The sequence below is a fragment of the Odontomachus brunneus genome, unplaced genomic scaffold (genome assembly GCF_010583005.1).
Source record: "Odontomachus brunneus isolate Ranch 3 - 2012 unplaced genomic scaffold, Obru_v1 Obru_scaffold_157, whole genome shotgun sequence".
NCBI lineage: Eukaryota > Metazoa > Arthropoda > Insecta > Hymenoptera > Formicidae > Odontomachus > Odontomachus brunneus.
Window position 1 is genome coordinate 121,078 of NW_022639607.1, and position 26,192 is coordinate 147,269.

At 41.2% G+C, this 26,192-nt stretch overlaps 2 protein-coding genes across 7 annotated transcripts in view; one reads left to right on the forward strand and one right to left on the reverse strand.

Annotated features, from left to right (window-relative positions):
• LOC116850826 (receptor-type tyrosine-protein phosphatase kappa) overlaps positions 1 to 26,192 on the forward strand; it is a 100,505-nt gene that overhangs the window by 12,158 nt on the left and 62,155 nt on the right. For 3 of the 4 annotated variants that reach the window (XM_032829533.1, XM_032829530.1, XM_032829531.1), the window contains one exon: positions 13,645 to 13,918. In XM_032829533.1, coding sequence (XP_032685424.1) covers positions 13,648 to 13,918 — 271 coding nt within the window. In that variant the 5' untranslated portion in view covers positions 13,645 to 13,647. Of the gene's footprint in view, positions 1 to 5,399; positions 7,180 to 13,644; positions 13,919 to 26,192 lie in introns of those variants that run through there. The other variant, XM_032829534.1, reaches the window with a different exon arrangement.
• The window catches only part of LOC116850827, a 100,291-nt gene that overhangs the window by 1,229 nt on the left and 72,870 nt on the right, over positions 1 to 26,192 (reverse strand). For all 3 annotated transcript variants that reach the window (XR_004379448.1, XR_004379449.1, XM_032829536.1), the window contains one exon: positions 7,889 to 7,972. Coding sequence is in view for 1 of the 3 variants with exons in the window: in XM_032829536.1 (XP_032685427.1) it covers positions 7,889 to 7,972 (84 nt within the window). In the remaining 2 variants the exon portion in view is untranslated. The remainder of the gene's footprint in view (positions 1 to 7,888; positions 7,973 to 26,192) is intronic.

Sequence of the window (26,192 nt, forward strand, 5' to 3'; positions counted from 1 at the left end):
TATATATATATATATATATATATATATATATATATATATATATATATATATATATAATATAAAAAGTAATCACTCTCAAGATTTGAGAATGCCACCACTGCTCAACGAAATAGCACAGAATCAATTTAGTTCGTTACTAAATTTTCAATGTCTAACTGAGAAAAGAATTATCATAATAAATTAGACATTTTGACATGAAAGATTTAGCAACGAACACCTTACGTTTGGCTCTGACAAGCACTCTCGTTCCGAGATAACACGATTTATTTAAGATAGAGGATTCGTGGTATCTCACTGTCGAAAGCATTTTTCTACGACCCAAGATACGCGCAGAACTTTTTTCGCTCTCGGGCAGGCACGAACGCCTTAAGAAATATCAAAATTGATCTTATGCAACGGAAATGCTATCTCGCCCGGACCGTATGATCATAGAGCGCGACGTGAATGAGAATAAATAAATGACTGCCGCCGTCGTGCGTCGACTTGACGATGAGCCAAACATCTGGGGTTTTGTTTGCCGCGCTCCATATTGATTTTGTGGATCGCATTGCAGCCCGTTGAGGTCAGAATACCGCGAAGGAACTTATATACCGCGAGAGAGAGAGAGAGAGAGAGAGAGAGAGAGAGAGAGAGAGAAAGAGTTGTGTCTTAAGAATTTCTCAATATCCCACTCCGATAGTATTCTCGATGTGGCCGCCGAAATCAGTTTCAAAATGAGTTCGGCCGTGCGTTGAAAAGCTATCGAAAGCCGCGCGGAATCACGGACATATTACCGCTAAACGACAATCGTATTCTAACGGGTCCGAATAGTTTTAATAATGTGTGGGCTTTCTACAATAAGCCATTAGTCGTAACACATAACGCATAACACATAAGATATAAGAAAATCCATCAATTACAGTTCTTCAGAATAAAAACGAAGAATTCTGATCGGTGGATTCTCTTATGCTTTATGTGTTATGCGTTACGACTAGTGGCTTATTGTATTTAGAAAGCCCATTACACCTAATGATATTGAGGAGCTTATTCGCCGGATGTGTATTATCAGAGCGTCCAAGATTTTCAGTAACGTATCAAGAAAGTTATTTATTTCATTCACTATTTATCGAACAAACTTACGTTCTTATATATTTATTTCACTATCAAGATAATAAATGTTAATTTGAAACTAATGTCACAATACCGTCTATAAAATAGCAATTCTCTTCCTACAATTGACCATTACACAAATACAGTAAATACTATTTTTTCTTCTCTATGCCGCATTTCCTAATATGTAACATTTATAACGTATCACTTTTCACGAAGTTACACTGGAATAATGGTCAACTGTATTGCTTGTATCACCTATGTACATATATATATATAATAGAATGGCTGTCTGTATATTTCTTGTCGGTTTGTATATTCATTAACCCCTAAATCCTGTGACCGATTTACATATTTAACCAAATTTTGCATAGTTAGTCTTTAGAGCCTTGCGGAAAATACAGGCTACATGAAACCTAGACACAACTCACCCTGTATCCCTCATTTCATCCCCTTGGCTTGGTGATAATTTAAGTTTAAATGTTCTAGATATAAGAACTCCGGGCAACGCCAGATAGTTCAGACAAAAAAAGTGAGATAAATTACGATATGTAATGGTTAAATTACAATGTCCAATATTAAATTTCTCACAAACGGTGTGGCAATTCGAAACTTTAGCCATGAATGTATTTAAATATTATTGTTGTTAGGACCAAATAAACGTATAGGAAATATTGCAAGAAATAGGAGAAATGAAAATCTTTATCAGTAAATTGTGTGTGATTCGGATTATAAATGCTAATAATATTTAATTTAAAATTACTTTTACCAAGCCTCAATTAACTTAATCGTCGTTTAATTCCGTTGTAACCAGCAAATAGTTATTGGCCAATTCTGCTTGTTACAATAGAATTAATCGACGATTAAGTTAATCGAAACTTGATAAAAGTCACCTTAAATTAATAAATATTATTAACATTTACAAATATTTATTTATTATATTATATATTTTATTGATAAAGACTTTTATCCAATTTTTTGCAATATTTCCTGTACGTTTCCTAAAGGTCCTAACCACATCATTTATTTTGATAGAAAACGTACTTTTTTATAGTGAAACTTATCACTTTAATATTTATATATCTTTAATATATTCATTAATTTCATGAAAAAATAATTTAAGATTTCAAACGCCGCAAAAGGAGGCTAAACTTTTCTTGGGTCACTTTTAGATAAGCATTTTGGTTTAAGTGAACAAACTCCTTGACTATCATATCTTCTCGGTAATTCTTCGCTCAACCCGTCCTCCCCAACCCGTTATCAGGCGTAGTTGTGCCGTGGGAGAGAATCTTTTGCTCGGATCCTTTCCGAGAATCCTTGCGCAGAAAATCCTCTTCAGCAATATTTAAGGATATACTACGCCTGCAAAAGTAACGAAGTGAATCGTCTGCGGAGGATAAAACGCGAGCATTGCCGCGATTGTTACGCGACTCTCCTTTGTGGAATCAGACCGGTAACGCCGGTGTCACGTTTCGGACGTTTGCATCGGGCGGAACAGCGATAACATAGCCCGAACGGGAATTCAAAGGCCGATTCAGTGGTCAATAACCGACCTCCAAGAGAGACGAGAGAACCCGGCAGGGGTGGCAGCTTGCAAAACATTTAAAAATAGCCAACGAACGCAGAAGCCCACGCGCAACCTTGAAAACTTTTCCTCGGCATGCTATCAGGCAGGCTTTCCTCGTTATCCGCGAGTGCTCCACAGCAACATCGCGAATTATTCCGCGGCGGCGGAACGCCTTGTGTTTACCGATGTCCGCGCGCAATATATATTTTTAAAACGCCGCTCTCTTTTGCACTCGCCCCCGCGCGCGACGTGAAATTTCGCATCCTCTTGAGTGTGATCTGTAAATGTGTGTGTGGGCTTATTTTTAAATTTCCTCGCGTTACAAATAACTACGTTTTCGAGACGTTGAGACCTATGCGATTACCGTACCAAAGGAATATTAATACGACAAGAGGGCAACTGTAAAGAAAGTTAATTAATTTTCTAGTGAATCTGCATCTTTCATTGAACGAAACTTTTACCGATTCTGGAAGTATCGTACTGCCGTTTTAATAAAGGGGAGAAGTCGAATCGCATCGCGATGTTGTCTGTCAGAGAAGGATCCAGGAATCAAATCGTACAATTGACGCGAGAAAGCGATCGATTTCACGTCATATCGACTCTCTCGCGACTGTCAAGTCGACAATAATCATCTTTCGTTCCCGTCAGCTGACTTAAGTGCGAGATGCAAAGAGAACGGGGAATTTCATTCGGAAGTGTCACGGCGGCACGCGCACCGGCACGCTTAAAATTCGCCGCGAAATTACTTATGGCAGCGCGGAAAGGGCGAGTCGATCGCGTGCTCTGACGCTTTCCTCCTTCTCTCCATGGACGACAAACAAGCGTGGGAGGTTGCCGAAAGTTCTGCCGAGGCACGTCCGCGAATGTAAATAGAAGTGAAACGCAAATGGGTGCAATTATAATTCTCGCCTGAGAGCGCCGACAGGGCGGAACTTCGAGTTTCATTCAAATTTACGAAGGAAGAGGCGTCGTGCGCGCGCGCACTCAACAGGGAGGCCCGGAGGGACTCCTCGCAGAATGAGTTCTCGCGAAAATAGATCAGCGCCCACCGAACTCATCGGAATTTGTCTGATTTGTGTATATTCGAATTACAAATCGCGTTCCTCGCCAATAAAATGGAGGCCGCAGAGACTGCGCCGTCAAGGCAAGTCAAGCTCTCGAACCCAAATCCGTTAAATGCGACGTGTCAGAAAATTCGAGCGACGGAGTGCGAAATTTCTGTTATAAGTGATATCATTGTATTTCCCGTGAAGAGGCTCGTCATTTCTTAACTTGTCGGAATTTATCTGATTTGTGCACATTCAAATTACAAATCGCGCTCCGCACCGATACAAAGAAGGCTGCAGTTGTTGGGAAGAGCTTTCAAATCAACGCCCTTTAAATCCGATATGTGACAAAATTTGATCGAAAAAAGACAATGCGACAAACTATCAAGAATCGCCGTAAATGAAACGCGCGAGCGCGAAAAGATTGATTAATCGACCTCGCATTCCGAATATTTCCCGGGGATTTGAAATGACACTCGCGTCGTCGATACATAAATAATTCTCTCGCTTAAGAAGAAATTAAATCATGAGACGCCGAATTAAATTTAATTGAGGTGTATATATACTGTGAACGCGTCGACGGACAAACAAATCACGACACGCGTATACGGAAAAAGAAAGAGAAAGAGCACGAGGGAGCGAGTGAGAAAGAAAGAGAGAGATCACACTCGGATTAGGCTCGAACGAGGCTTGCGTAACGCTTGCGTGGCACACGTGCGATTGCGAAATTCGTCGGCGTACTTTTCGCCTGGGCTCTGTGCGACTGATCTGCGAGGGGAAAATCTGTAACGTCTTCTCTTCGTCGTCAGTGTTTCACGAGTATTTTTGCACCGTTCCGCCCGACCAGACGTCACGCGATAAAATCGTATCTGCGCAAAGGTTATGAAATGCCACACTGAGAGAAAAATGTTTGGTATTTGTAACTATAATTGTATAGAAAAATAATTACTATAAATTATGATCAAGACAACCATTTTTTAGTCAATTGCATATAATTTAGTGATAATAATCTTACATGCATGTTACTACTATTATCTTCGTGTTGAATCAACCAAAAAATATAGTTGGGTCCAATCTGGTACCAATTATATTTTTTAGTTGTTCCAATACGAAGATAGTAGTAATAATATGCATATAAGGTTATTACCACTAAAATTATAGTGCAATTGACTAAAAAATGGTTGTCGACCATAATTTATAATAATTATTTCTCTATATTATAGTAATTATTTCTCTATATTATAATTACAAATATCAAGCATTTTTCTCTTAGTACATAGGCAAAAACAATATGCAGGATATATATACGGAGAAAAATAATTTTGCTCTTTTGCACGACCATTTTGCATGATTTGCAAAATCATCGTTGCTACTACATATTTGTAATGACAATAAAAAAATTTAGTTGACATAACTAATTTTACAAATTATTCGTTATCAGAGCAGAAATAGTTTCGTTGCTATACGGAAAAAAAGATTTGCTAATATATAGACAACTAAAAATATTAACTGCAGGAGAAAATTTTCTTGCTTTCATAGTAAAAGTTATTTAGTTATAATAGCTAAAAGATTTGCTAATATATATATTAGTAAATATATATACATATATATAAAATAAAAAAAATTTTTTGAGTGTATTTGTCCTGAGAATCACGTTAATTTGCTATCAATGCAAAATAATATATCCTTAGCAAATTTATTTGCTACCGGAGCAAAACTGCAACTGCTTATATAAATCCATCATGGTTCTTACAGCAAAATAATTTGTAGATTCAGCAAATTATATCTAGTAATTAGTAACTAGTACTCTTAGTAAATCTTTTTGCTGTCCATATAATAACGATAAGATTTTGCTGGACTAGCAGAAAATTTGCTAGGTCAGCAAATTATTTTACTGCGTGTAGGAAAAAACCAATAGGAGCTAAGCGCAGAATGTCATATACGAAGAGTTTAATATGATTTAATATCATGAGAAAAACTTTTAATGCAAAAACGTTTCGGTTGATTACTCAATACTAAAGATATACTCAATACTAAAATAATATTAGAAGACATCGGAAATACGGTGTCAATCCAATTCAGTAAATAAAGTCTTGTAAAAAAAAGTCCAAAAGTGTTGTGTCTGCGGTAGACGAAAGTGATGGTCAAAAGAGCAAGTGTCATTCACCTAAACGTTTCCCGACAATTGGAAGAGAGTCAAATAGATCAGAGTGAAAAACCCTTGAGTTCAAAAACTGCGAGCAACACCCGTCCTAAAAGCTAGTCAAAAGGATATAAAAGAAAGAACAATATTTTATCACAAACAAGCAGTACAATTCTAATTTTACGACACTTGCTCTTTGAATATTCTTACTCTTGATGACTAATTAACCGAAACGTTTGCATTAATTCACAACAGTTTTTCTAATGTAACATTAAACCACATTAAACTCTTCGCATATGACATCCTGCGCTTGACTCTTGACATATTTGATTGTACATCATTTGAGCTTTTACTTTATTATTAATATACAGAGTATCTGAATTTAAAAAATGTACGACCGATCATGTACACATAGAATTTGTTAAACTGAATGAAGGAATCTTTAGCATTTCGTAAACTACCACGTAAATTTTCGAGATATTGCGCGTTATCACACATTCCGAATTCTTCTGTAATTAATAACTCAAAATTTCACGTGGCCATTTGCAAAATGGTAGAGGGATTTTGTGTTCAATTTGACGTGATCCATGTGTACATGTTATGAGCCACTTTGCGTCAGGCACTCTGTATATCGATAGGAGGGTATAAGCAAGAGAAACGGCCGAGCTTTTTCCTCTTGCCACATATCCTCTTCTCTCTCCAGGTGGACGAAATGACGACTTGTCCGATATTAAGTACTTTTGAACTCGATATTTATGGGCAACATCGGTATAAACGAGAAACACGGCGGCACGAATGAACGAGCGAACGAACGGGTTTGTATTATTATCGGGAATATCGACACTTCGCGATATACGCGAAATTATTCGCGTGGTGCGATGATAATCAGCGAACGAAAGAATCATCATTTAATTAATCTCGCCAGCGTGATCAACGATCGCAGTTAGAAAGCACATTAACGATCGGTTCTTGGATTACGTCGATATTGCCGTCCTTCTCCCTTTCTTTCTCTCTCTCTCTCTCTCTCTCTCTCTCTCTCTCTCTCTCTCTCTGGCTTTATTATTCATAATTTGGTCTATGATCGTGCGGGCGAAATTACGGAACACGGAAATAAATCACCGGCTATTTCCGGTCGATTAAGCGGGGCGGAACCTATTCTATTGTTATTAATTCTATTGCTATATAACGTAACCATTAATTGCAGTTTATGCTCGATAATTATAATAAATAGAGATTGGTGCGGATTTGCGCAGTATGCAGGAGAAAAAGGAAAAAAAGCAGTCGGATCTGAGAGACCGAGACTGCATTAGTCTAGATGTTCATCGAATCGAGTCGTAAGTAATTCCTTGCGAGAAGATGCTAAATATTAATTTTCTTGGAACGTTTACGGCAAGAGTCGACAAGCTACTGTTAATCAGGAACGCAAGGCAGCGTTAATAAAGATGAATATGTATTCGAACCAGCTCCGTTATAAAGTGTTTCGTACACGAAAATGAGTTTATAAACGAATCATATTATCACACGTCACGCAAGAATTAAATCGACGTAAGCAACTTGACTGAACGCAAGATGTTACACTAAAAGAAAAATTATCTGAGAAATAGAAAATATTGACTCGGTTGTGTGAGTACAATATTTGCTTATACTAATATAAAGAATTTTTCAACTAAGATAATATACATTCTCTGAAAATCTTAAGTTAGCTTGAAGTAAATATGTTATTAAAACGAATTTTTTCTTCATTTTTTACATATTTTTCTCTTAGCTATTAAATTTCTATGTACAACAAAAGTGCCTCAATCTAACATATGCTTTTACATACTTGTTATAAACCTGAATTTTTCGTAAATTATTTCTCATTCCCTATCCTGAACGCAACTCTACTCAATAATTTCTCTGTCGCGAAAAAATTTCACAATTTGAATTTATAAAGAGAAGAAACGGAACGGAAGAACGGAAGAATAGTTACTGGTGACTCGATCCAATGTACGGCGATGTACGATCCAATGTATTAACAAAAAAATAACGAGAAAATTCACTCACCGATTTGCGGCAAATACTCGCTAAGATCAATACTCAATGGCAGCCAGACGGACGACTGATCGTTCACGATCGAGTTTGACAGACCTAAGGCAGAAAGAAAGAAAGATCTGTAAGTAAACAACAACGTACAAACACAGAGAATCGATACAGTAACACGCGATGTGTGTTATTGTTGATGTACACAAGTGGGGCGCGCAAAAACGCGAAATTCTCCGCTGCTCGACGATGTACAACAAATCACATATTTTTCTTCGAGATGAATTTACGGACGTTTTAACCGATTTAACCGATTTGAAAAGATCTAACGGACTTTCGGTAATACGGTCGAACGGTAGTAAATTACACGGCTGCACGCGAATCACGTTCGACGAAGTGTATTATCCGCCCCAGAAACCGACGGATCGAATCGTAAATAGTCTCCGACGAGATTGGCGAGTATTAATTTTTCGAAACGGAAAAAGCTCGCAAAGAGGAAAAGTCGATGAACTGTCTGTCGCAGTCGAGGGAGAACACGAGTCGTTATTAATAATCTGACAAACGCACACAGCTCGATCCGTGCAATACATCACGTGCGAGCAAAAATTGATCAGCACAAGAACAAGGAGGATAATCAGTCGAATCGAAATTTTTGCACCACTTTCGACCTAAACTTTCTAACATCTATATATTGTGAAGCATTAGTGTACACTGAGAAAAAATTTATTAAATTTCAAAAAACGTTTGTTTGGATAGTACTATAAAGATATTTGTTTAAGTTAAGTAATTATTTTCTAAAATTAAAGAAACAAATTTATATTTAAAACTTCTTCATTTAATTTTAGAAAATATTTAATCCGTAATGTGATTCGTGGATCATTTTTTGACAATATCACTTTTCTCCATATATGGGTTACAGAAATTAATATGAAATTTTTTTCTCATTTTATTCAAAATTTTTATTTTTCGTTCAAAACTGTATGTAGCCTCGGACGTAATTCTCTTTTCGCGAAACACAGAGGAAAACGTACAATTTTTCTATTTGTAGAAAAAGATTCGTAACTTTTCAACCCGTTGAAAGTAAGAGAAATCCGTTCAGAGTTACATTCTTGAGGAATGATACTTCACAAAAAAAGAATAGTTCAGCGGTGCCCGCTGAGAAAAACTATACTTCTTTTAACAATTGTCATATTCTGTACACGGAAACAAAACAATTTACACATGGAGATTGAAGTCCTACTAGCGTCTTTAAACAGGCAGGAAACGCACAAAATGTCACTTTTGACAGAATTAGAATCAAAAGAAGTTGATGTAGGCTTCGGAGTATAAAAGTAGACGAAAGATTGAGGTCGAAAGTGGGATCAAAATTTCGATTCGACAGAAATTAGACGGAAATTTCGATAATTCCGCACGACGAAGCGTAACCACGAGCCATCGTGCTTTATCGTGTGCGATTACACGCCGCCGGTGTGCTCCTTCGCAGTGCATCTCGTCGCGTTTAATCCGCCGGAAACAGCGCGAAAGCGCGAGCTTCACGACTGATTCAATCGCGACGTAACAAACGAGTGGTCATAACTCTCTCGCGGGAATTCGCGAAACGCCGATACAATGGTATACGTAGTGCTGAGCCATCAGAACCAACATCCATCACCGGGTCTCAAAGTAGACGCGACGGTGACGGATTGAACCTCGCCCGTATCGATGGCGTAATTCGATAATTACACGCGGGGTTCGGCGCGTCAGTCCGCGCAGTCGATCGCGTTGGACTCTCCTCCTCGCGACAGGACTTGAATGTCTTTCGTCCTCTTCCTCTCTTTTTGCTAGAGTGAGGTAAAAGTACCTTAACCCCCGCACGCACATCTAATCCTAGAAATTCTTATTGTTTTGGTCTTTAAGTACGAATATTTGGACTTACAATATAAACATATACACATGTATTGAATATATATTTTCTGTTAAAAACATAATTCGTGTTCAAACTGGGTTGCACTCCGAAACATCTTCTTTGAGGGAAATCTTACTGAAAATTCATGGTATATATAACGTTAACTGTAAATTTTCAGTGAAGCTTTCTTCTAGAAGGAATGCAGCCTAAAACGTCCAGGATTAGGTATACATTCGGGAGTTGATACACTTTTGCCTTAATCGAGGGTGGTGGCCACTCGAGGCGCCGAAAAATGCGGAGTGCGCGCTGGACGCGCTCCAGTTGCGCGGCGATTTAAATATTTCCACAAGAAGCGGCCACCCTGCTGCCACAACTTTGGTGTCCGACTTTCTCAGTTTCTTTCTATAAATCGGGAGACGCAGTGGAGCCTGGCGCCAAGTGTATAACATACGACGCTTTCGTGAAAATTATACGCGCGAAGGACGCCACCGCGTGCGTCTCGGCGAGACAAGACAGAGAGAAACAGAGAAAGAAAGGAGAGAAAGAGAGAGAGAGAGAGAGAAACTCGCGCACGAAAGTCATATAAACTAGACTTGGCGTTAATATCTTGCTGCTTCAAGCGCGTCTTCCGCCTCCCGAAAATCATCGATTCGTTCATAAGCGGAAGAACGCAGGCATCGTGCGCGTTGTGTTGCCAAGACGGCCGTTATTGCCCGCTGACGTAGCCGGCTTTGAAAGATTAAAATACTTTGAGCGATTTGCATGAAAGATTTATTACGAAGCTTCTCGCAAGAAACTTCGTTCCCGCAAATTGTCCCCTTGCGCGCGCGCGCGCGTATGCTCGAGCCGTAGTAATCCGAGCTATTCCCTGCGCTAGTTGAAAATGAATAAGAGAAACTTAGCGCTGCTGAATTGTTTCAAGCGAAATAGTTGCCGGGCATCGTACTGATAATGACATGTAAATAATTCACGAAATCAATCTTCTCAAGTCCCGCCCGCTGCATACAGAAAAACGCATACTGCGTTTACATAAATACTTGTACTTCGAGTATTTCGAGAGTTTACATATCCGCTAATCTACCAGTGTATATATAATAAGCATCAAATTTCTTCAAAATACACCCTGAATTCTAGTAATTTCTGTGCTCCAATCGAAAACGATAAATTAAAGCAAAAATGCGAGTAAATTCCTTTTTTAAGTGTATGATAATAAGCTTTTCTCAAATTTGTAATAAACACATTTTAAGACAGACATTATTAAAAGAAAATATTCTTCATCGAAGATAATTGTTATTTAAGAGGAAGAAAGTAAACTGAGTAATTGCTTTTTTAATATCAAAATGATATTTTTCTGTGTGTGCAAACCCACTTCGCAAGTTCAAAACTCACTATAACTCGTTCTTCTAACGACGATATTTTATATATAATTATACACAAATATATTTTTCTACGCTACAAATTGAGAGAAAATCTCATTTACAGCTAACATTTGGAATTTATTCACCAAGCTTCATCAATGCTCAATTTGCGAAGTTATCGCAGATATCGGAGACGGAAGACTTGGACTGCTTTAACGGCATTATTTTTCGTATTTTCCTGCATGCAAATGCGATTAAAAGTACGTCGCTAATGGAAAACGGAGAGACGGGGTCTGAATGAAAATGCAGTGACGGGAAAAAGGAACGCCGGAACATTATCCCGCGTCTACCGTGGTCTCGCGGACCCTACAGTGCGCGCGATTGTGCTTCGAACAATAAATTTGTCAAAGGTACAATAATCTCATTGCGCGGACATTAATTTGAGCACGCGGTTTTGCCGAGTAAATTTCGAGACCGTGTCCGCAAAGACAAAGCACGACCAAGCGAAAAGCTGCGGTAACGACCAAAGCAGATCACGCCGCAAATTAGATGGATAAAATGAGCGAAAGGAAACGACTCGATCGATCGAGCCGAGACTCGAAAAACAAGATGAAACAAAAGAAAATCTAACGCGCGCGCGCGTACGTGCCCGCAATAACACTCGGCTGATTGGAAATCATCATTTTCTCGCGAAAGCATCCAGCCATTGATTCCCGACTGATTCTCCCCTTCTTGTTCTCGATGTTCCGACGTTCGTACGGTCGAAGGCAAACGGCACCGGCGCTCCAACTCGTTAACGCACCTCTCTCGGTCACTGGACGCTCGTAAGGGGTTATTAACTTATTACGTCGCACGCCGATAAATATAGGCGACGGGAAAGCGCTCGCAGGAAAACCCGACGACGATCCTCCCCGCGTCACGTTGCCAGTTGGCTAAACCACCGTCCCTATTCTCTGCCTATGTCGCGTGCAGCGCGATCTTAGTGAGCCGAGAGAGGCGAGACGCTGGCCGCTTTTAGACGCTCGTCGCGGCTCGCCTGATGAAATTTCGGGAGCACGCTATCGCTGGGCGAACACAGCCGCGCACAGAAAGGGAAAGAGAGAAGAAGAGAGATGGATGTTGTGGAAAATTGTTGAAAACAAGGGGCCCTTTCGCGCGACACGAGGAAGACGTGCACGCGCGCGTCTCCTTGAGTGAGTCTTCAGCGAGCGCATTAACGTCGCGGGCAACACGATCCGCGGGAAATACGAGAAAAGCTTCTCTCGCGATCTGAACCGATGTTACGGCTGCTTCGACAACGGATTCGCAAACCACGTCAAATTCACTCTCCACACTCGCGTGTGTGCCAAGAGAGAGACAGAGACAGAGAGAGGGGGAGAGAGAGAGAGACACGACATGATTGCAGCAAGGACGATGCTAATCCTTTAGGGGATAACCGGGGTGTGTGTATGACACCGATGTCAACTGACGCTTAACACGTCGGGCTCTTGGGCATACATGCAGAAGGGGTGTAAATATTGAAGGAAGATTAATATTCGATATTTTTTTCGGGACGCTCGCGGCCAGAGCAAGAGACGAGAGAGAAGAATGGATTTTAAGTGATCGATCGTCGTGGGAGGACGTGTATCTCTCTGCGAACTGCAGGAGTGACGCGTGTATTTGTATTCCGTTTAAAAATAAAATCAAAAGCAACATCAAATGTGTGTGAAAATGATGAAAATCGAAGAACTCTCGACATGACGCGCGACATTTCGCTCGCAAATATTTTTGCAAACGTTGCGCTCCGCGATACTCTATACTGAGAAAAATAAATGGTTGTCCTAACTAAAATTATCTAACTAAAATTACTTTTGGCCTCAATTATATTTTTTAGCTGTTCCAACACATAACTGGTAACGATAGCATGCATATAAAGTTATCATCGCTAACATAATAGTAGAATTTAATTAAAAAATAGTTTTCTCGACCCTAATTTTTAGTAATTATTTCTCTGTAATTTCAGTTGTAAATATCAAACATTTTTTTCTCAGTATATGAAATAAACTCCACGGTGCTGCAACGAGCTGATCGAGGTTGATCTGCTTCGTGAGATCTCGTCACGGAAAAAAAAAGATTTGCTATATGGATATGGATATAGACAATTAAACATAATTTACTGTGTTAGACACTTTTTTTTTGCTGCAGAAATAAATTTCCTTAATAACAAGAAAATCTGCTCCTGCAACAAAAAAGTAGCTAAAGCAGTAAATTATGTTTAACTGTAGCAAATTTGCTGTGTTAGTCATTTTTCTTGCTATAAGAGCAGAATTTCTTGTTATCATAGCAAGGAAATAGGTTCCTGCAGCAAAGAAAAAGTAGCTAATTATGTTTAACTATCCACATATAGCAAATTAGTTTGCTGCTGCAGCAAATTCTTTTTTCCGTGGTTAATTACTCGCCTACCCACCCACCCACATATACACACATGCATTTTATTTTCCAGATATTTCCGATTATAATGCGTTTTCATTAATTCTATTTTTCCTTCGATTTTCCAGAACATGTCGTCCATGCGAACGCAGTCGACCGGAGGCGGTGTTCTCGGTTTGAGTAGCATCGGCTCCGATCGTACGGGCGCAACTTCGACCGGCGCCGGCTCCCATTCGCATTCCCATTCGCACAGAAGGCATCATCATCACCATAGGAGCAGAAGCGCTCCCCGGGCACTGGAGAAACCGCCCAGAAAGCGTCATCTAAATCCTGGACGGAGTCTCGCTTCCATTCCCTGTCAGATCAAGCTGTCGATGCTGAACAGCGGCCTCATCTCGTTCAGTGAGTTGATTCGAGTCCGTCTCTTTAATGAATCGCTCTGGTCCACCAGTGGTGCTTCCAGTTAATCCCCTAGCCACCCTCCCGAACGATACTAACGTCTCAGAAACTCGAAAGATGCCCAAAAATGGCGTCCCAAATAATTGAATATTGGTTTCTTTTATTACGCGCGCATTACACGCACGACCACAGAGAAGAGAAAGATTAGTTGAATTAATGACAATGACAAACACACTAAGTGCGTTTTAGTCGAAGAAAACGGAATTTCAGAACCTTATCAACCAAACTCGATTCTTAAGAACTAGAAATTCAATTTCCTCCAACCGAAACGTGTTGAATTGTGTTATCGTATTAATGCAACACGGAAAATACTAGGGAAAATACCACTTGGCTAAATATGGTTGCTCTAACAAAATATTCATGTTCTTTTCCGTCTATGCATAAAAAGGTTGTAGGAACTGTAATTGAGTTCAATTCTAAGTTGCACTTACACACAAACTTTTTTCCTAACCATAGAGAATGAGACTGTAGTAATCTTAACAGTTTTCTCCGTAAACCAATTTTTTTCCTCCAATCCTTTTTTTCCATATATTCGAGCGTAATTATGAACAACAAAACAAACTGCAAGCGGTGAAATTCGTATGACAATAACTGAGAAACATAATAAAAAATAATTGACATTAATGATGATTAGCGGTTGTGGTATTCGCATATGATTGTTTGAAAAATGCAAACTTCAATTACATCATATGTATGTGTGTATATGAGTGTGTATGAATGATGACTAATGAAACTCGCATTAAACGCAAAGTGACGTGAATCTGAATTGGCCGTGCGCGCTTCGTAAATTTTTCCTCTGCCGGAGCGTTAAAATTCAGCGTTTGCTGTTTCGACAAAGATTGTTTCGACAATGAATACATCGCGGCGCGGGGTGGGAGGTCAGGCTTCGAGGACAGGAACGAATGTTTCATTCGAATCGAATGAGATGCATTATTTTCATAAATGCGCGAGACATTACGCGCGCGCCATCGCGCGTTGAAACTCCGCGGATTTTACGCCGAGCATCGCAAATGCATTTCCCATTACGCGGGAATAAATTTTATGCATTCAGGCCAGCCCGAATCCAAAGGTTCCACTCGACACGACTGCGCAATTGACACTCTGTAAAGAACATCAAGCGCATAATTCGATAAAGCTGAACGCTCCCTCTCGAAGCCTTTTGAGACGTATTAGAAGCTTTTAGCGTCAAGCTGACTGCCTCCCTCCCTCCCTCTATCTCTCTCTCTTTCTTTCCCCCAGCGTATCGTTCTACAAAACTTTTTCGCTCACGATGCTTTCGCATCTGAAATTACAAGAGAATACCCGTCTTTGTGTTTTCCCTCTCTTTTTCTTCTCGCTTTTTCTCGCCAATCGCGCCAACGGGCGCTCAACGACGACGCATTGTTCGACGTGCTCGAACGTCCCGAAATTTCCAAGCTTTAACTTCCCGATACTCATGAGCGCGCGGACATCGAAGCTTCCACGGCATTATGTTCTCGTAGTTTTCCGGCTGCGAGCACTTTAGACTCTCGAGAGGGGACCTGAGGTACTCTAAATATTCTCGGAGCTCTCGAGATCTTCGAGAGATCGCGTTGAAACTTACGGTACTTTCCGTGAGCTTGCAGCCGTTTCGAAAAAAGCTACGGAGATTTTCACGCGTTGTAGGATATTTCTCACGAAAACGGCGAGTTCGCCGAAAATACACGTAAACTTGCCGTGTTAAATTGCGAGCGAGCGAGCGCAAACGTTTACACAAATTCCGGCGCTTCTACAAGTGAAAACCGAGTAAATGGATACTGACTTTTTTCTCCCTCCCTCCTCCCCTCTTCTCTCTCTTCCCACTTTTTCTATTAAACGCGACGGTATATACCATGTATATACCGTGTAACGATCCCCGGGGAAAATTCTGCCTGCGATTAGCGTCGCGTTCGATTTTAAAACGTTCTTCGATTTTTCCGCCAACATGCGGTGGATCTCGCTGTCTATCTGAATAGCAAAACAGCCATCATTAGCAAGTCAATACGTAAGCATCGGTAATCCCGTTAGCTCGCGTCACATCGTGCTTTCTGATCTGTACGCGAGATGAAGGCCCGAGATATCGGCGGTTTTGAATCCGGTAATCGAACGTAACGGAACGCGGAACGTGTCTCTCTTGGCGAAGCTCCCGACGGAGAGACCTCGCGTTGGACATTATTAATGACCGGCTCTATATAACCCCGTTTTAAATTTCTGCACGCAGGATCCTCCGCGACACGTTTTACGAGTCGTAACCCGAGCGCGTGTGGGAGCTAGACGTGACGTGCTAAAAGCACACTGTTAACAACCGGGATCTGAGAAGATTGTTTATAGCACGGATACTTGTAAGCTTAGTCGCGCGGTACGCTCGAGTGGAGCTGCCATCACCGGAGGAATCAGCGGCAGGACCAACATTTGACGCCGAGAATATCATTCATAACGAGGTCGAGAGGCATTCTTATCTGCATGCATCGCGCCGAACTGCGTATCCGTCTTGACACCTGCTCTTGTCGCGCAAAGAAACCAATTAACGTTAACGCGCTCTCACCTACGCGCGGGGCTCGTTGAGATGAAGTACCTTAACAGGTCATTAAGGGCCGGTCGCGTAATGCTCGAACCCGTAATGCTCGTTCCACGGTGATTACCGTCGTCGTCGTCATCGTCGTCGTCGTTGTCGTCGTCAGTGGGAAATACTGTCGTCGCAAGCTCGCGTTTCCCAGCAACGGTTGAGGGAGGGGCCATTTATTCCGCCGCTTTTATTGCGAGGACTTACGCATATTTTTCTCAATGGCTAAACATTTCCCCCTGTCAGCGCGCGTGAATGGCATTGTCATTTTAGATTCGAAGGCACATTGAGAGTGCACAATGTGGCCTAGACGCGTTAATCATCGCGCGAGACAATAACACTGCCAGTTACACGCTTTGCCTATTGTATTGAGCGCGGGCGCACCTTGACGTGTACATTTTTTTCTCCCTTTTTTCCGACCTATACACATACACACACACACACACACAATGCGATTCTTTTCGTTCTCCGTGTTTCCGCGAGCAGCGTTTCCGCGAGCAACATTCTCGATAAGAGTTTGCACGTCGCATGTGCGACTACGAACACTTAGACCATTTGGAGCTTCCCTTTGAATGAAGAAGCGAAGCGCACGTTTAAAGCTCGTTGCGAGCGCAAGGCGCTTTAGACACCCAGCGTCCTCAAGTTTTACCTTAAGAGGTCGCATTGTGCGCAGATACGCAGGCGAGAGCAGCCCGCGATACCTAAACTTTGCCGTCTAAAACGAGACTAGTTTGTCGTGAACGTAAAACGTCGTCGATGCGTTCCGTACAGCTGCAGAAAGGCCGCGAGCGTGTACCCGGCGCGAATTGCCTTATGCCGCCTTTATTTTCAGAGATATAAAAACGTCGAGCATTATAAATGATCTCATGCATTTTTATAGCGTTATAATGAAAACGCTTCTCCAAGGAGCGAGTGGCAAACGTTTGACATCGTGCATAACACGTGCGCGACATTCTGTTTTATGTATCGTGGAAAGGGTGGGAAACAGATATTTCCAACTCATGTCTGTTCCTACCAACATCGATTAACCTCTTTAAGGCAGTGTGGCTACAATAGTTTAATAATAAAATTCTTTTTACTTAATTTAAGCCTCGTTTAAAGGACTTTAATTGAACTATTGTATTTTCTTTAATTCACTGAAAATACGAATTAAATATATCTTGTTATGTTAGATATCTTGTATTTTCCAAAATTCCTTAAAGAAAATAACAATAAAGAGGAAAGGAATCTAAATGTGTTTATTAAAAAAACGCGCGATCATTTTAAATGGCCACTGAAGAAGTTAACAGAGACATTTGATCCTTTTCATTTTTAGACTAATATCCTGCTTCTTGTGTAAAAGATAAGACTAAATCAACTACTCCATCAGAATAAACCCAAGCAACATAATGTCCAAAATTAGGACTTAAAACGTCTTAAAGATTATCTTTAAGATGTCTTTCAGACGATTTACGTATAAATGTCTTTAAGACGTCTTATGTCCCGATTTTAGATATTACATTGTCTGGGAAGCGTCAGTTATTTGACGAAAAGTAAAAAATCCTATCTTTTGCAATAGAAACAGGATGCTAATTTAGAAAATAAAAACAATAAAAAAAGATTGCTTGATGTTTTAATGTCAAAAACCTTAACCCGGGTTCAAATTCTATTTAGACCGAGGACTTGAACTCAAGGGTTACGTTCGGAAACGTTACTCGAATACTCTTCCTCTCTTTTTATCTCACTCTTATATCTCGCTCACTCCAACGCAAGAGGTACACTTGGGTGACGTTTCCGAATGCAGCCAAAGGGTCTAATCGACGTTGGTAGAAGCAGACATAAGTCACATTTTGCGCGTTTATCCGCCATAGCCGCAAATGCAGGAGCATCTGGCGGCGCAGAAAACAAAATAAGATGGGCAAAATAAAATGAGACAAATAACGTCGACATCGCGAAACGCGAGGCACTAAAGAGAATCGGCAGGAATTAATTCGGATGCGCGGTGGCAACGTCCAACATCTGGCTCCGATTTACGAATTCCCGAGGCTCGGCGTGAAAGGAAACGGGGATGCATCGGGTATTTTTAAACTAACGCGCAAACTGACACACACATATGTACAAGCACGTATATACGCACACCGACTGCATAACATTCAACCCACAATCGTCGGCGCGATGATGCCGCTGTCACGACAAACACAGTCAGTTGATCTTGACACAAATGCGAGCGGCCCAGTGCCACGAACGTTGTCCCTTACTCCGTCACCGACGACGACGACGACGACGGCGACGGCGACGCCGGTGACGAGCCTCTTTCGCAACGAAAATAAAGCGATGCTTTTCCGAGCTGACTCACTCGACCTACGTCCGTGAACCGGATACGAGGCGCAGCAGGCAGGAGGATCGTCGTGTTGCATGACGACCACACTGGAATTCGTCGGAGCACTCGACCTGTCGCACTCGAGTGTTACGCGCGCGATACGCGAGCGAATCTTCTTCTTTTTTCTTTATTCTTTCAACGGAACCTTCAGGGACATTCATTGAAATCAAGAGGGAAAGAGAAAGAAAGAAAAAGGGAAAGAAAGAAGTATCGTGTCAAAATATACGACACTTTTTCCTTTCTATTTTTCCTGTCCATCTTTCTCTATTTTCGACGAGCATTCAAATTTGACGAAAAATAGAGAGGGCACGCACTTTCTCGGTCGGAAACTGTGAAAATCATACGGGTGAGAGGGATGTCCGCGTCGGGAATTTGCGCGAGTAATTTTTGTTACGACGACCAGCCGGTCGGGGGGAAGTGCAATTAACGACTCGCTAAACAATTAGCGCGCTGGCTATCGATGATTTATTTTCCGCGCGAAGGTATGTGCGCGAATTACATTCGCGCCGAAAGACATGATTCCGCGTCCAACAATCCCGACAGTTACGGCATAAACAGCGCAAACTCGATCTAACGTGATTACGGATATCGAGTATGCCGCATAATCAAGCGGAGACGCGAATGATACGACCAAGCGATATCCCGCTGGCGGAAACACGGAGCTAACGATGCGTGCAATGCGGTGCGCAATAACTGAGAGCAGGGTTTTATTTGCACGTCCACTTAAGCGAGGCGCTTTATCCGAATGAACAGCGACCTCATATCCGAACTCTATTAACCCGTTTCCCCGCGAGATACGCCGAAAACAAGCGCACCGGATATCCATTTGGGAATGACAAAGAAGGAACATGCGAGAGTGTGACAAGCAATTATTTCTCACCCGGTGGAACGGTAATTCCCAAAACACGAGAAGGAAATACGGAAGAGAAGATGCAAAACGCCGCTTTTTCTCGGCGCAGCTTCTCGCGTCCCGCGTCTTCTGGAGGAATTTGCCGCAGTGTATGTGATTCCAGGCGAAATCTCGTCGCGTTTGGCGGAATAACAACAAACAATCTGACTCAATTAGCGCACGTATCGATTTGTATTATCCGACTGGGCGTTTGCCTCCGTTCGTTGACATTCACGAAGCGAATCGCTCGCGACGCCGATATCTCGCGATTCATAACGCGCGCATCGTCGCTCCACTGCGTTCGTTACTCCGCCAAGATCGATCGATTCTCCTCGCAAATTGGCGATTCTGACAGGCGTGAATTGGACGACCGATCGATGGCGGCGAGCTCGCGCCGCGTCAAATGAACGAACCGGCGAAAATAACTCGGAGGGTTTCCCTGACGGCGGTACGTATGTGTCTTCGAAGTTTTGCGACACGGATTTGGGACGTCGAGATAAAACGAAAATATTTCGCCGCGCGGTTTCAAGAGCGCTTTATAAATAAACTGCAGCCGGTTAAGGTTGCTCTCGCGGCAATCCTATCTGACACACACGGCGATCGCTATTTGCAACTCTCGAACGCGAATATACTTGCGCGCATTACTAATTTCAATACATGAGTTTTGATAGATCCTGGAAGGTAAGAAAGTGCATAGACCTTAATCGACAGAGAAGGAAATCATCACATATATACAAAAGAATGCACACTGCATTCAAGTAAATACTACATGTCTCAAGTATTTCATAAATTTGTGTGTCCGCAAATCCATCGTAAATTTGTCATAAGTATCAAATTTATTCAAAATATATTTATTCATAATATAATATTAGTAGGTTTAGTCCTTCAATCAAGAATATTAAATAAAAATGAAATTTTGATTTGCGTACTACACAAAATCGAATCAACTTCTTCGTCAAAATTTTATAATATTCTGATGTACAGAAAATAAATCCTTCTTTCAAATATACACACATGACGATGAGCTTTTCTCTTAAACTTGTGATGAGTATATTTTAAAATTACTATCAAGACAAAAAATATCTTTTGTATTGAAGTTACCCACGCTGAGAAGAAAATACTTGAAAATTTACTTGTATGGGGTATATAAAATTTATTCACAGAAATAAACTTTATATCACAAATGAATTTTCAAGTATTTTTCCAGTGTAAGAACGAAATTAAATTGAGTAATATCTCTTTTTAGTAACAGAATGATATTTTTCTGTATTAATATATCATTATGTAATTATATTTCTCTACGCGATCACACTCAACAAGATGCAATGTGCGTCATTCGCAATCTACTTAATTGGGTCATGTATAACTCTCGACGGAAATAACGAGTATTTTATATTTCCTGGGCATTTGCAGGAAAATAATGAGCCTGTTAATTGAGAACGGAAGTCACCAATGGCTCAATCGAGCGTGCAGCATCGCGCGTGATTGTGCCCGCACCGCGGGCACCGAATTCGCGATCGCGCTGTTCGCAGGAACACATTAAGCATTTCATTACAAAACGCCACAACAACTTCCAATTAAGCACCGTGTTAAGTGCCCCCTCGAATCCTTCCGTTTTCCTCCAAAAGAGGAGGCCAACAAAACAACTCGCGTCACTCAACAGCTCGTATACACGACGCAGATGCGTTTCCCGGCTTGTTCGCGGCCCCGCCGCATCGCTGCATTCTCCCTTCGAAATTGCGGGTGGTCGTTAAGTTTGCAACGGTCGTTGCGAGTCCGGAGACGCTCGCGCGCGTTTATATTTACTCGCCGTGGCATCGCGCTTTATTTGTGCCACCTGTTATCCCCGTGTATACCCAGGCATATCCGTCCGCGCGAAAGAGTTGCGTTCTCGGCATTCCCGGCGCGTTTGTAACGCGAAATTTCCGAGAAGGAGACGGGGCGAAAGCGTCGGCGCCCAATGCTAAATGCGAACTTGTCGTGGCGCCAAGTAAGGCCAATTACTGCATAATACCGCGCCGTTGCATTCTCTCTCTCCCTCTCTCTCTATCTCTTACACACACAGATACTCTCTCACTCTCTCGTTTCCTCCCATCTTCTTGCCATTTCGCTCTCCCGCTCTATCTCCCTCGCTCGATTCCGGCGGACGCAGCCGGAATAATGGCGTGTGCTCGCGCATTGCATCGCCGACACATTCTCGCCGATTGTCACGACGGCGAAAATGGAGGCGGAAGGCTTATTTGCATCGCGTGCAAATGTGATAAACGCCGCTCGATCGAGTTCTCGATTGGGCATTCACAGGACAAATGCCTACCGAAAACTTCTTCAAGACCTCTCGAATCCGAATACATCGCCGAGTAATCGTCAGTCAATTGGCGTACGATGAATATTTGTTGATGTTGAACTATCCGCGTATAATTCTGGATTTGTGAGACTCGAATGAATATTCGATCTCCGACTGACTGTCTCGCGTCTCGCGAGAAAAATTTTAAAACAGCGCAATCTGTTCGCAGATTTTGATTTTATTACGCTACTATTTTATAACTGAAGCTTTTCTATATCTCTGGAAAAAAAGTATGTCCAAAAATATTGGATTTCAACAAAATTATAGTAATTCAATATTGTCCACGTCCATGTGTGAAAAACTCAGATCGTATTGTATGTCTTAAAAAATTGTACACGAAGAGAATATTATAGCTTTTCATATAAATTCTCTTTGATTTAACTATATTTTTAGTAGTTCAGAAATGGTCTATCTAAGAAACAACAAATTTTACTAGAAATACTCAAAGAAAGTCTTGCAGCAAAAATTATCTAGATACGAGAAATTAGCTAAAATAAATGACTAGTAAACACTGTGATATCGCATATCTGTTACATTTAATCAATATAGATAACAGATAATAGATAATAGAGACAAAACTTTTATATGAACTATTTATGAAATTTAGCGCAAAAAAGTTTGTAGCACTCATCCAGATTAAGGCCAGTCGTATTTTCTTATAAAAATAATTGTGGTAGACAAAAAAGAACTAGCAGCGAACGATAAATTTTAACTATGACATTTAGACTTCTACCTGGACTAGTAAAACATTTTTTTGAGTGTAGCAGATCTCGCTAGAATATAAGTAGCACATATAAAATGAAAGGATAGAGTGAACTACTGCAGAATATCGACCTATTTCTCGGTTGCATAATTCTATAGCAATTTTTACTATAAAATTCCTTCCGTGCGGGGAGTTAGATCGTTGTTTTGATCGGAAATACAATTTGCCGCGACAGAAACTGCGAAGAAGAGCAAGAAAAATGTGTCTCCTTCTCTCCTTCTATTTTCAAAACTTTCTGGCAGTTTGAAATGAACGCGTCTCACGCGTGACTTTCGGTTCATCGAGTTTTCTCGTTACGACAGTAAAATGCGCGCGAGAACTCACCCCCTCGCAGTCGCGGACAGTATCCATGAGTGCGGCACGTCTCTCTTTTCCCTCGCCGATAATCGATACCTTTTCCTGCCCGACGCACGTAACAAAGCGCTGGATGTAAGTCCAAAACATCGCGCTGTGTACGTATCGAACCAACGCAGGAAGTTGATACCGAGTTGCGCTCGATGATAAAGGTATAGACCGTGCGCCAGTGCGCCGAGACAAAAGTTGTCGCGTCGAACTCACGGAAGTCGAGGCATCTATGTTTATTGCCACGACTATGTCCACACTTTGGTTCATTGTACCTGCTAGACTTTAGTAAACGCAATTGCACAGTGACCACGTAGCACGGGCATAGAACGTTCAACAACCCGTGTGCGACACCACAAGAGGGTGACGCACCACCGGTAATCGCAATGCGTTACTTTACACGTCGCGTCGTTACCGAGCAACAAATGACATTTCCCGCCGGCTCAAGAAAAGGTTCTACTTTGGATGGCCGAAAGAGAGAGAGAGAAGACGCTTTTACGAATTTTTCTTTAAATAAATGAATAAAGATATAAGATTTTGACTATACTATTTATCATTGTTTCAAGTATAAAAAAATTATTCAAAAAATCCAGATATTCTGTCCAGGTTCTTGTGCTGAGCGCGATACCTCTAATTGATATAATAATCTAAAATAAATAGAACAAGAAAATTTGAAAACTGTATTAAATTTGCTGGGGGATGAACCTACATCTTTTGGAAAATTTCCAAAATTCATATTTTTCCCGGTTTACTAAATAAAAAAGGAAAAATTATGTGTAACTTCGAAGTGACGCCACTTCGTTAAATCTCGACTTTCTGCGTATAAAAAAAGTTCATCCTCCAGCAAAGTTAATACAGTTTTTAAATCTTCCCGTCCTATTTGCTTCAGATTATTACAAAAGCTGTAATGTTGTCCATCAGTCAGAGGTGTCCAATAATTCGTGCGAACCTCCTATACTTTCGGATACATAAACCAAACCCTCTCCCTCTGTCCTTAATTGTATCGCGCTCTCCTCTCTTTATGGTTTTATCGAGCGCGCGTTCGCGAAATTCGATAGTTGCGAAAGCCTCATTATTACGGCGCCGACTCTATAATGAAGGTTCTCTTCGATCATCGATTATACACACGGAGCTGTATAACAACACGCGCTTCAATCGAGCTCGCTTGCCGACGCTCTCTCTCTCTCTCGCTGAAAGCCACCGAATCTGTTGCGTTGCGATAAGAACGCGTGCGTCACATACACTAGTGTTGTCCAATAATTGGTCGGAACCGTGCGCGCAGGCTGATCGCGAAGCGTGTGGCACGGTGAGCGCGGAATTTCGATCGGAAACTCTGATCCCCGGGCGCGTTGCCATCGCGCTCATCCGCTCGTCGCGCGCGATAATAAAGCCGCTGATTGTGAAATCGAATTAAATCACTGACCGGCTTTCGCGAGCGCAACTCGATCGTTCAAACCCGGCCCCGAACGCGCCGTGAATCTCGCGCGAATTTCACGCAAACGCGCGCGCGCATTAGTGTCCTGCCCGGTCGGCCAACGATAGCCAACGAATGATTTTATTAACGCGAACTCGCGGCAATTAGCAACCTCTTGCTATTTATATTCTCGTTAGTATAGTAAAAAATGAAACTACGGAATTATAAACTATGATATTGTAAATGTCAAGAACTGGATCGCGAGAATGTATCAGATCGAGCCGTAACTTTTGCCTTCTCTGTCTCCTCGAATTTATTTCCGCGCGAAATAATTTACGGGAGTCTAATCTGAAATATATTTTATATCTAAAACATGTCTGATATACCTGTTCGCACTGATTAATCACAAGTTATGTTCCCAACTCCAACGGACAGTTTACTCTTCCTTCTGACCATTCAAAAAAGAAAATGAATTTAAAATCACATTTGAGTTTTTTTTATTTTGTATCATATAATGACATTGCAATTATAATCGCGATTCAGCTAAAAAGCTCCTAGTTCCACACACACATAAGTTCAATTTAATTTCAAGTTCTCAAATTTGAATATCTCACCTAAAGCGAGTTTCAAGTAACAACTATTAATACGAGACTAAATTAAAATTCGAATATCTCATCTGAGGCAAGTTTCAAGTAACGGTTATTGATACAGACAGACCTTACGTATGTCGCGAGGGGAAGAGGAAAAGTGATTTCGACGATTTGCAATAATATTTCACGCAACGGGATCGCGATGATTCATATTAGTTCCATTAACGGGCCATTACTCTTTCTTAACGTCGCGGTGAAAAATGAGATCGTTGCCTTTTCGTGCGATTCATCCTGTGTATGTCCACGATAACCTGAGAATCGCGTTTGACCCGAGAAGTTCGCCCCGGGACCCACAACAAAAGCTCAATTAAAAAGCGCCTTTGTTAAGGCAGACATCTTCCTATCTTTCTACGCGAAAAGCGTGGCTGTAAGGCTGACTTTTATCCACTTTGTCCCCTTCCTTCTTTCCCTTTCCCTCTTTCATCTTAAACCATACTCTATCCGCAATCTCTCCACCCTCTGGTTTTTTTGCCCTCGCTCCCTCTCTTGCTCGCCGCGATAGATATCTACCCTGAATGTTGCTCGGTGTTCCTTCCGCGATAAAATTGAAGATGCTTTCTGCATCGCGTCGCGGAAGTGCGCTTTAACGTTTCACAAGACGCTCGTAACTTGATAATTTTTGCCGCGAAAGTGTTCGTAATCCACGGACAACTCGTTATCACAGATGCATTTCGATATGCCAATTTACACATTTCCGCTCGTTAAATCTTGTACTTTTTCAACTTTAAATTTTATACCTCGCTTTTTCGATATTTGTCAAATAAATAATACAAGGCAATATATATATATATATATATATATATATATATATATATATATATATATGTATGTATGTTTATATTATATTAAATATTAAATAATATAAAACAATAACTTTGTATTTTATTGAGCGGTTA